General features: G+C 43.5%; 1 protein-coding gene across 2 annotated transcripts in view; it reads left to right on the forward strand.

The window, feature by feature from the left end:
- LOC306931547 (SH3 and PX domain-containing protein 2A-like) overlaps positions 1-12,548 on the forward strand; it is a 97,227-nt gene that overhangs the window by 32,334 nt on the left and 52,345 nt on the right. For both annotated transcript variants that reach the window (XM_079512954.1, XM_079512955.1), the window contains exon 6: positions 11,705-11,736. In XM_079512954.1, coding sequence (XP_079369080.1) covers positions 11,705-11,736 — 32 coding nt within the window. The remainder of the gene's footprint in view (positions 1-11,704; positions 11,737-12,548) is intronic.

The following is a 12,548-nucleotide window of genomic DNA, read 5'->3' on the forward strand; positions in this document are numbered from 1 at the left end:
ATTGGGTCGTCCACTCACAGTTAACAGTCTTTGTATTGAGTTTGTGCTTGAAATGTACTGTAATTCTGCAAACTGTTAATAAATATTTCAATCAATCAATCATAAAGGTCATACAGACTGGTGGGAACGGGTAGGACGGACTGAAACTATGACGATGTTCATCCACTACCTTTTTTCACTGACGAAAACTAAACAAAAACTAAATAAATACCAAGCTATGATGACTAAAACTGAGACTAAATAATAATAAAACTAGACTAAAATGTTAGAGGGACTAGTGGAGAAGAGAACTAAAAGACAAGTCATGTTATGTTTGGTTGCGCTTGGGTTTGATTGATTGATTGAAATATTTATTAACAGTTTGCAGAATTACAGTACATTTCAAGCACAAACTCAATACAAAGACTGTTAACTGTGAGTGGACGACACCATAAAGCATTACACTTGTTTACAAGAGGGTCCACCATGTTCAATTCATTGCACTACAAGCTCACAATGTGTCTGCGCTGCAACGAGTTGTGAGCTTGTAGATCGGCTATTTTCAGAGTGCAACCAAGTGTAAAAATCTGCCATTACGAGCCTGTCAAGGTCCTGCCAAAATACATTTTTGTTGACAAAATCAACTGTACATTTAGTCTACTAAAATCTCAGGATATGTAGTCGACTAAAACTAGACTAAAACAGACTACAACTTTTCAGATGACTAAACTATGACTAAAACTAAATGAAAATGTATTCAAAAGACTATGGGCAGTATTATGCGTGACTTAACCCATTCTGGGTGGGAACCCCTTTTGGTGCTAGCATTATGTTATGCTTTAGCCATTGAAAAATAGCAGATCTACAAGCTCATAGGTCTGCTATTTTTGAAAAATCGAAGAACCACTGACATAGAAACATAGCTTTTTCAGAAAACTGTCAGGATGTAGAAGACATTTTTAGAATCTGATCTTAACTTAAGACCTGGAGGCGTGGTCAATGCCATTTGGCCACTCAGAATAGCCAAATGGCATTGATCACGCCTCCAGGTCTTAAGTTAAGTCATAAGACCTGGTACTTAAGACACTCATAATACTGCCCTATGAGTCTATGACCAAAACCAAACCTAATTGTGCTGTCAAAATCAACACTAGTTAGGAAGTAGGTCCTAATGCGGTCTGGTCCAGGCACTAAACACTGTGTAATTACAGAGTCCTACTCAGTGGCATACCGTGCATTTGCAGGGTTTGATCATTCCAACACCAAAAAGGAAAAAAAAACTAAACAAGAACTGTGGCTGCTTTTCCTGGCTCGATCTTTTGTATATTCAGATGAGGAAAGAACACGAAATGTGATATTGTAAGTTGTGCTTTTTCCTCCTTGTGCTTATTTTAATGGTCAAATAATGTTAGTTAAATTGAAAAACATTCTATTATTAAAAAACACTGTGCCGCGGGGCCAACCATTTGTCAATGGAAGAGTTGGGAGACCAAACCATTGCAGATTATAGCAGTGATCTATCATCCAGGTTAGTTTAAAATAACGTTTTATTCATTCAAATAATTCCTGGAATATAATCTGTAAAGCAGTTGAAGCTGCACACACACACACACACACACACACACACACACACACACACACACACACACACACACACACACACACACACACACACACACACACACACACACACACACACACACACACACACACACACACACACACACACACACACACACACACACACACACACACACACACACACACACACACACACACACTTCATCGATCATGACGAAAATTACAGGAGTGTCATTACGGTTGCAGTAAACAGTCTTTCACAGGCTTTAGCGAGTCTGATCTTACAACAGTGTTTCACCACACGGGGTGGTATTAGTGGTTGATATGTGGTCGAAGCGGGTGGTAAAACTAACATTCTTTCTCCTTGACGTCATTGTGCAATCAAGACCCAGCTTTGTTGGAGCTGTGTGACTGTATGTGTGTCTATGAATCTAATACACTACGTTTCTGCCTGTATATAATATATTCCCATATGTCTTAGAGTGTACGTGTGTGTGTGTGTGTGTGTGTGTCTGTGTGTGTGTGTGTGTGACTGTGTGTGTGTGTGTGTGTGTCTATATTGCTATACAAATCACATTTCTTTCTCAAGGACATAAATGCTTGAGCGTGCATGCACGCACACACACGCACGTGCGCGCACACATGCACTCGCGCGTGCAGCCGCCCAGCTCCCTATTGATCATAATGATTTCCTGTCCAACGTCATGGACCCACTGACCCCAGAGTCGGAGGTCACGCAAGCTTGCAGGGGTTAATCTCAGGTCATCCCCGGGCGGAGAGTGTCTGTATGGTGTATAAGCCCAGGGCAGAGCAGACACTTTGGTCCTCTGGCTTGGACCCAAGGCGGCGGAGAAGCGTGAACAAAAGACTAATATCTTACACATTCCATGTCTTAATAGGCCCACCTACAAAGAGTAGTGAGCTGCAGCTATGCTGCAAACAGATGGTTATTCTCAACTCAAACCCATAGGATCAACCCGGGGTTGGATTTTAATGATGTGCTCACAGTCCCTGCAGTGTGTGTGTGTGTGTGTGTGTGTGTGTGTGTGTGTCTAATGCACGCACATACATGCACACGCATACGTGCACACGCACACATATCCAAGCGTCTATGATCTTAAGCAGTATATACTCCGCTGTATGAAGTTTTTTTAATAGCGTAAATAGCACATCTAAGCTAACAATGCGTTGCAAACAAGTTATGATCCTTACGACTTGTGATCTTTGAAATCATATGTAGCCTATATATATATATATTTATGTCCAGCTTTGAGGGTTTGTGTAAAACATCACAAACATTGAAGACAAAAGTGTGTAAACACAAACATTGAAGACAAAAGTGAAGACGCAAATTGTCACTGGCCAGAGTGAGATGACGTATGACGATAAGAGCACCCCTCACTTCACAGTGGGGTTTCAAACGGAACCAGAGCACCCCTCACTTCACAGTGGGGTTTCAAACTGAACCAGAGCACCCCTCACTTCACAGTGGGGTTTCAAACTGAACCAGAGCACCCCTCACTTCACAGTGGGGTTTCAAACTGAACCAGAGCACCCCTCACTTCACAGTGGGGTTTCAAACTGAACCAGAGCACCCCTCACTTCACAGTGGGGTTTCAAACTGAACCAGAGCACCCCTCACTTCACAGTGGGGTTTCAAACTGAACCAGAGCACCCCTCACTTCACAGTGGGGTTTCAAACTGAACCAGAGCACCCCTCACTTCACAGTGGGGTTTCAAACTGAACCAGAGCACCCCTCACTTCACAGTGGGGTTTCAAACTGAACCAGAGCACCCCTCACTTCACAGTGGGGTTTCAAACTGAACCAGAGCACCCCTCACTTCACAGTGGGGTTTCAAACTGAACCAGAGCACCCCTCACTTCACAGTGGGGTTTCAAACTGAACCAGAGCACCCCTCACTTCACAGTGGGGTTTCAAACTGAACCAGAGCACCCCTCACTTCACAGTGGGGTTTCAAACTGAACCAGAGCACCCCTCACTTCACAGTGGGGTTTCAAACTGAACCAGAGCACCCCTCACTTCACAGTGGGGTTTCAAACTGAACCAGAGCACCCCTCACTTCACAGTGGGGTTTCAAACTGAACCAGAGCACCCCTCACTTCACAGTGGGGTTTCAAACTGAACCAGAGCACCCCTCACTTCACAGTGGGGTTTCAAACTGAACCAGAGCACCCCTCACTTCACAGTGGGGTTTCAAACTGAACCAGAGCACCCCTCACTTCACAGTGGGGTTTCAAACTGAACCAGAGCACCCCTCACTTCACAGTGGGGTTTCAAACTGAACCAGAGCACCCCTCACTTCACAGTGGGGTTTCAAACTGAACCAGAGCACCCCTCACTTCACAGTGGGGTTTCAAACTGAACCAGAGCACCCCTCACTTCACAGTGGGGTTTCAAACTGAACCAGAGCACCCCTCACTTCACAGTGGGGTTTCAAACTGAACCAGAGCACCCCTCACTTCACAGTGGGGTTTCAAACTGAACCAGAGCACCCCTCACTTCACAGTGGGGTTTCAAACTGAACCAGAGCACCCCTCACTTCACAGTGGGGTTTCAAACTGAACCATCTCCACTGACTTCTCATGTGACTATAGACTATACCTGCAGTTAACCAAAAGGTTAAACTTCAGCTCAGAAAACACAGGCACAAAGTCTTAACCTATTTTGACCTGAGATCAGATTCTAAAAATGTCTTCTACATCCTGACAGTTTTCTGAAAAAGCTATGTTTCTATGTCAGTCTATGAGCTTGTAGATCTGCTATTTTTCAATAGCTAAAGCATAACATAATGCTCACACCAAAAGGGGTTCCCGCCCAAATTAACCAAAGGTTAAACTTCAGCTCAGAAAAACACAGGCACAAAGAGTCTTAAACATTTTAATAGTGTTTGGACATATTTACGCCCCCTCCTCCTCCTCCCTCTCACACCCCTTACCTTCCCCACATCTATTGGGTTTTTCTTTTGGTTTTTTTACAGGCGTCGAGAGGAAAGTGCACACAGAGCCAGGGTTGTGTGCTCCGTCTCTCTGTGCTATGGGTCACTTGTGTATAGCATAGCATACAGAATCTCCTCTCTTTAAATCTCCATCCTCTCCCCCCCAAGCCTCCAGTGTCCTTGGCAAAGACATTTAGAGCACGCAATCATGTGTCATGAATGTTTTTTTTTTTTTTTTTTAGTGGTGTAAACCACTCCTACAACTGGCTTTTTTGTGCAGAAAAAATGAGCATGGTTGCTATGTTCAAAATAATTTCTGACGTAATTAAATCACACCCGGGTGAACTGGATGACCGTAGCAACCATGCTAATTTTTTCTGCACAAAAAAAGCCAGTTGTGAAATCACATCCGGGTGTGATTTCATTACGTCAGATCAGAGCTGATCAGGCTATATAATACCTCACATCGGACAAAAACTCCAGCTGAATCAACTTCATGGTCACAAATCATCACATCAGAAGACGACCCTACCTAGCCAAAGATCTTTAAAGACGGTGGGAAGCCCAATAGACGAGACGCAAGACAAAGTTTTGTTCAACACCAAGAGAATATTAGATTCTGTGATTTCATTACGTCAGACATTACGTCAGACCACAGCTGATCATGCTATATAAAACCTTACACCACTCAGTTCACACGGGTGTGATTTTTTTAAATAATGAAGGCTTTGTATTCCCTTTGTCATCCTATTACTTATAGGGATATTCAGCTTAGAGGCGAGAAATATCAAAGTTGCACCACTCAGTTCACACAGGTGTGATTTTTTTTGTTCGTGTTACATTCCTTTACAGTGAATGAAGAATCACAAAATGGAATCGAGAAAATACATGGATCGAAGAAAACAGGGGGACTGAAAAACTAAAGCAAACATCTGTTTATGAACCCCAACCCACCTCTCACAGTATAATCCAACGAATGTATCTCGATTGGTCCGTGTCCTCACTATACTTCCACAACACATGACCCTTTATATAGTTTTGCTGCTAATTATAGGCAACTATATTTTCAATTAATTCTTTGTACTATAAGATTCTCCATTCATTCACCGCAATAATGACTATGAGTCAACAACGAGAATTATCCATGAATTCAAGGCTTCACAAGGGGAGTAATTGATGGGGTGGGGTGGGGGGGTGGTGCGTGTGTGTGTGTGTGGGGGGGGGGGGGGGGGGGGAGGGGGCGTTAAGTATTCCTATAAGTGCACAGTATCTCACCCATGGGTGTGCTGCATTATTTAAAGAATTATACCGCCATTAGTTGCTTCTCTCCATACCACAATCTCCCCGATAACTCAAACTGAACGGGCATCAATAAAAGCTTTTTCTTACCATACCATGTGAACACTGTTCATATAAGAGGACTTCACATAATGTTAGCGTTGCAACGCATTACATAACATGTAGTAAACCGTATTATTTGATGTATCTTGGCACTTTAACAGCTATTGTTATCACTCTGACTCTGCATCATTTAGCTCAGAGTGTAAATTCTTCTGTGTTTTAGCACTAAATTGCAACACGGTTTGTGTTGGCTCAAGTATCGGCGATACACATGATTTCACCCACCACTCATCATATAGAAAGTTGTGAAATTCCTAAAGCAGGGAGTGTGGAATTGGTACTGTACATGGCGGACATTACACACGCATTTAATGTAAACATTTATTTTACCGTATAAAGTTTCACGTCAGTAATTGCAAACAAATGTCCGCACAGCTGAGTGCGTATGGAGTTATATTCCAATATGAGGTAATGGTTAATTTGTTTGTATTTTTTATGAAGCACACAGGCTGCCTCGTGAGAGATGTTTCATGGCAGCTTTGGTCATACATCTGGAAATTGGAAAGCTTTGTTCAAAAAAAATGACTTTCACTTAAGAAAGAGATGTGTTATTGATGCCAAACCTGCTTTAATTTACCAAGAGATGTATTCCCTACAACAATATTAATGGCACCCATAGGGTCTATCATTCAAACCATTTAAACTGGGGATTTGGGAAATAGCAGATATACAAGCGCAAAGCGTGATTTAATTATTATTTTAAAGCGAACATTTTGAACTCAAATCTGTCACGGTAGCAGAGTGACTGAACCCAAAATGCAGAGCCACAAGCAAGTAGTAGTTTCAAAAACTGGTTTATTAAAGTAGAAGGCAGCTTAGCTTACAATCAAAAAGTAGAAAAGCAAGCATTAACTCAGGGAATCCCAAAAGGCCAAACTTTTCAAAAGTACAAATCAAAAAGGCAAAACTAAACTAAACAAAATCCAAAACTAAACAAAGCACAAGGCACAGGAAGTCCAGAAAAATGCAAAACCTTACAGAATGAGAACGAGGATTTCCAGGTACAGAGGAACACCAAGATGAGCACCGGACAATGATTTTATGTACTGACAGTTTGTGTGTGCAATGAGTCCAGTATTTATAGGAAGCAGGTTAATGGCAAAGGGTTCACAGGTGTGTAATGGGAAGCACTGCAGGGCTGATGAGAGAGTTGGAGACAGGTGTGTAGTGTGAAGGAATGGAATGAGGGAGTGGCCAGGGAGGAGACATGGTCTGTGGAGTGACAGACCATGACACAATCTTTGCTTCTGGGGGGTCCCTGGAACAAAATGTTTTGAGATGGGGGGTCAGCGGGCCAAAAACATATCATTTTGGGTGTCCTTGACATGAAAAGGTTTCTGATAAAACATACGTTTTTCAGAAAAGTGTTAGGATTTTGAAGACATTGAATCGGCCTCAGGTTTTTTATTTAAAAATGTACTGAACAGGGAAATACATACATAGTATACTTCCGATGGACTTCTAAAAGGAAAAGGCTCCTACAAGTCCATAAGAAAAAAAGTCACAAATACCTGAAATCCCCCTTTCAGGCTTTACTGTACTCCAGTGACACACAGCGAAAGGTGACCCACACGAGGCCACGACCTGGGAAATGTTTGACAGGGTTTATCCAAACATGTTTGCATATCCATAGCTGGCCCACTAAGGTTCCATAGTCCTGCTGCTGGCCTCGCTAGCGAGACCAGGTGTGTCTGTTCCCCATCTGCCTTGACCTTCGCTCTCTCAGCACCACCGCAGTGTTGCCAGAGGACGTTTGCGAGAGAAGTAAGCAATGAGGTCTATGAAAACAGCGACTAGGCCACATAAGCACAACCCATTTTGACCTGAGATCAGATTCTAAAAATGTCTTCTACATCCTGACAGTTTTCTGAAAAAGCTATGTTTCTATGTCAGCCGTTCTTCGATTTTTCAAAAATAGCAGACCTACAAGCTTGTAGCGCGCTACTCGGTGGCGCGCTATGAGCTTGTAGATCTGCTATTTTTCAATAGCTAAAGCATAACAATGCTAACACCAAAAGGGGTTCCCGCCCAGAATGGGTTAAACCTATATGTGTCGGATATTTGAATATAGTCGATCTACATAAAAAAAAATATCTGAATACGTTTCGAAACATTTTACAGGGGTATGATACAGGGGTATCTTACAATAAATGCACCATGTCTCTCTGTGTGTGTGTGTGTGTGTGTGTGTGTGTGTGTGTGTGTGTGTGTGTGTGTGTGTGTGTGTGTGTGTGTAGGTCTGTAATCCATGTAACTCAAGAACCGTTCGCCCCACCGACTTCAAATACTATAGTCACTTATATACGACACACACGTTCAACACCACCACACGGAGTGCAGTGCCCCGGCCTTGAGTCGCTCGGATACACGGTTGTCCAGAACCGCCACAAAAGGCTCTGGGCAGGCTCTGCCAGTGGACCTAATAATGAGTCTAATCACCAGACCTGTGCAATTTCCAGGCTCTGCCAGAACCAATTGATTGCCATGGCAACCCCAGCCTTATTCCCCAATCCTGCCATTTGATTACTTACTTTTCAGTCCGTTTGCACTCTTCAGACATTCTCCACGGACGTTTACCACTGCACAAGGACTTATGACAGACAGACGGTTAAAACGGGTACTATGAATAGAACGGGTCTTGCATACTAGGGTGGGGTATGTATTGTAGGCCGGTGCCCGACGGGCACAGGTCTAGTACTTATACATTTGGGGGGGTGTCCTTGATTTGAAAATGTTAAGAGAACCAGTGGTTTTAAGTAACATTAAAAACAAGCCCAAATAAGCAACTACACTTTAGGACAAAGAAACGGATGCATGTGTTTGGTCCGACGTACTAACAGTCCTACAGTCATGAGTCCGACACCCTAACCCTAAACCTAACCCCACAGGAAGCCCACGGGTTAGTTTTAACCTGCCACGGGTTAGTTGTAACCTGCCACGCATGTCGGGAGCCACGGGTTAGTTGTAACCCACCACGGGTTAGTTGTAACCTGCCACGGGTTAGTTGTAACCTGCCACGGGTTAGTTGTAACCTGCCACGCATGTCGGGAGCCACGGGTTAGTTGTAACCCACCACGGGTTAGTTGTAACCTGCCACACATGTTGGGAGCCACAGGTTAGTTTTAACCTGCCACATTTTAGTTTTAACCTGCCACATTTTAGTTTTAACCTGCCACGCATGTTGGGAGCCACGGGTTAGTTTTAACCTGCCACACATGTTGGGAGCCACGGGTTAGTTTTAACCTGCCACGGGTTAGTTGTAACCTGCCACGGGTTACTTTTAACCTGCATGTCGGGAGTGACGGTGTTGTCAGACTAACGCCTGTCGGACTGTTAGTATGTCTAACAAAACGTATGCATTGCACCCCCAAAGAAACTAACCAATATTTTCAAGCGACTTTACAGAAAAAACAATGCCCAACGTCGCTTATGATAAGCAGACATGGCAACACTGCAGTGCGTCCTCCGTAACTACATAAGGACCGGCAGTCGTGTGGAAACCTTCTATGTCCAAGACGGTTACCTTTCAGGAAATGGAACAAAAGAACCTGTGTTCCAATAATAAAGTATAGTAGTCAAAAGCTCGATCTTGTTAAACATTTAAAATGACGAACATAGCAGATTTACAAGCTCTAACCCTGAGTTTATTAGATTGACTACTTTAATTTGTGACACTGTAGTATCACACTGTGCAGGGCATTCATTTTCACGGCAGTATTAAAGGACCACTTCACCACTTTTCAACATCTCTTCATATAATTGGTCCTCACTAATGTTCATGATAAAACACCACCATTTTTTTCCCTACTCAGTCTGTGTCTCATAGGAGGGCTTTGGGCAGTTCGGACACCCGTCCACCAGTGACATCATCATTAGGCAGATCCAGGCACAATCCAGGTCTAGTCAGTCGTGGCCGGGCGTGTGCACAAAACGAGCACGGCGCGCGAGACAATTTCACGGGACCGCGCCCACGTGAATAGATACGCTTGCGTTGTCGCCCCTCAACTTCTATCCGTGCGTACAAAAAAACCGCAGGCCTCTCATGAATCACGGTACTAGGCGCATTTACACTGTGGTAAGTGGGGCATTCATTTACAAAAAGAAAAAAAAAACTGTGAAATATATGTACATACAAGGTATGCACACACACGTGCGTGTGTACATGCACCATGCACGCACGCACACACACACACACACACACACACACACACACACACACACACACACACACACACACACACACACACACACACACACACACACACACACACACACACACACACACACACACACACACACACACACACACACACACACACACACACACACACACACAGTTAGGCGTCCCAGAGGCACTTGCGATGCATGCGCTAGCGCTCAGCTTCTTCTCCTCCCTCCCCACTGGGCCCTCTGGGTTGGGGCAGCTACAGAGAACAGAGCGCGGTCATTGTGTTGCTATACAGAATGGAACAGTATGCGTTTCTATACTAGCCCATGCATGCATTCAGTAATAAGACGTGCTTTACTGTGAGCTGGGGAACAGAGGGACACTTCTTTGACATTGAAACCCCCGAATGGGACACGCAATTGAACGGTGCACGACAGAGGATACTAAACACTAAAGCATGAATGCAATTCTGTGAACTACAGTACAGTACAGCGGCGACTCATGCATTTCTGTCCACATACAGTACATAATCTACATATAGACACAGCAGTACATGGACCAGGAGCTGTGATCGCCACCAGTGGTGGAAAGTAGCTTAGTACATTTACTCAAGAACTGTATTTAAGTAAAATTGTGAGGTACTTAAATTACTTTACTGGACTATTTCCAATATTCAATACTATTACTTCTACTCCACTATACATCTCTCGAGGTAAATATTGTACTTTTACTCCACTACAAATGTTTGAAAAGTTTTTTTTGGTATGCTAGTTACTTTACAAATTTACAAAACATATACCGGTAGGCTACATTAACCACTTCAACCCTGTATACATTTTGGCCATTTGAAAATAGCCGATCTGCAAGCTTGCGATGCGACGCATTGTGAGCGTGTAGATCTGCTATTTTCAAGATTTCAAGATTTGTACACATTTGAAAACTTGTGACATTCTGCATAACGAGTACTTTTATGTAAGTACATTCTGATGCCAATACCTTTGCACTTTTACTCAAGTAGTAGTAGTAGTAGTAGTTGAATTCTGGAATTATTGCGAACAAAGTGAGCACTAACTATAGAAGCTGGACAAAACTGTCTGTGTGTCAGTCTGTATGTCTGTGTGTCACGCTGTAACACCACCCGCCCGCCACCAGAGGGCAACTGAAATTGGAACGATACAGAGGTGTGTGTGTCAGACTGCCACAACACTTTGTTCGCTTCCCGCGTTTACGCGTCTTTCTTGTACTATATTGCAGTATTGATTCTCTCTCTCTCTCTCTCTCTCTCTCTCTCTCTCTCTCTCTCTCACACACACACTCACACACAGTCACTGTTGCTCTTCACTCCACTATTTGTGTCCTATCACACCCCCTCTCTCAGAGAGTGGGTCAAATTCTACAGGCATTCTTAATGAGGGTTTGGCCGCTCATGTCTAGGCGCTGATAGCGGCTCTATGGTGACAGGTTTGGGTGTGCTGCCCGCTGTGTATGGAGTGTGCCCCGGTTGCTGTGATGGTCCTTCTAAAGGGCTGAGACTAACAGTACACACACACACACACACATACACACACATACTGTATGGACACTGACCATGCCTCTCTGGTGTTGCTTCCTTTTCAGAGACTGTGGGGGATCCTGCAAGCGCAAGTCAGGTAAGAGAACCATCAGAGACTATACAGCATAATGTAATCAGTCAAATCAGCCACACCTTTGTTCAATTAACCCATTTTGACCTGAGATCAGATTCTAAAAATGTCTTCTACATCCTGACAGCTTTCTGAAAAAGCTATGTTACTATGTCAGTCGTTCTTCGATTTTTCAAAAATAGCAGACCTACAAGCTCATAGTGCGCCACTCTGCTATTTTTCAATAGCTAAAGCATAACATAATGCTAACACCAAAAGGGGTTCCCGCCCAAAATGGTTCACTTAAAACGTATTTATTCTGTACTAGTGGTGCGACGGTGTCCCATGTCGACATTAGCAGACCTACAAGCTCGTAGCGCGCCACTCGGTGGCCACTCGGTGTCCCATGTCGACATTATAGCAGATCTAGAAATTCACAACGCGTCACAAATGTGCCGTGCTGTGAGCTTGTAGGTCTGATATTTTCAGCGTAGGATACCGACATATGACAGTGGTATTAATTAGGCATATTACATACACTAGATGAATTCATTTCTTACTGTATTTCAATAATTTATCATGAGGGTATATATATACAGGGTTGATTGATAACAAAAAAAGGTCGGTGTTCGGGAACCCCTTTTGGTGTTAGCATTATGTTATGCCTTAGCTATTGAAAAATAGCAGATCTACAAGCTCATAGCGCGCCACCGAGTGGCGCGCTACGAGCCTGTAGGTCTGCTATTTTTGAAAAATCGAAGAACGACTGACATAGAAACATAGCTTTTTCAGAAAACTGTCAGGATGTAGAAGACATTTTTAGAATCTGATCTCAGGTC

Source organism: Electrona antarctica (assembly GCF_951216825.1).
Source record: "Electrona antarctica genome assembly, chromosome: 10".
NCBI classification, from domain to species: domain Eukaryota; kingdom Metazoa; phylum Chordata; class Actinopteri; order Myctophiformes; family Myctophidae; genus Electrona; species Electrona antarctica.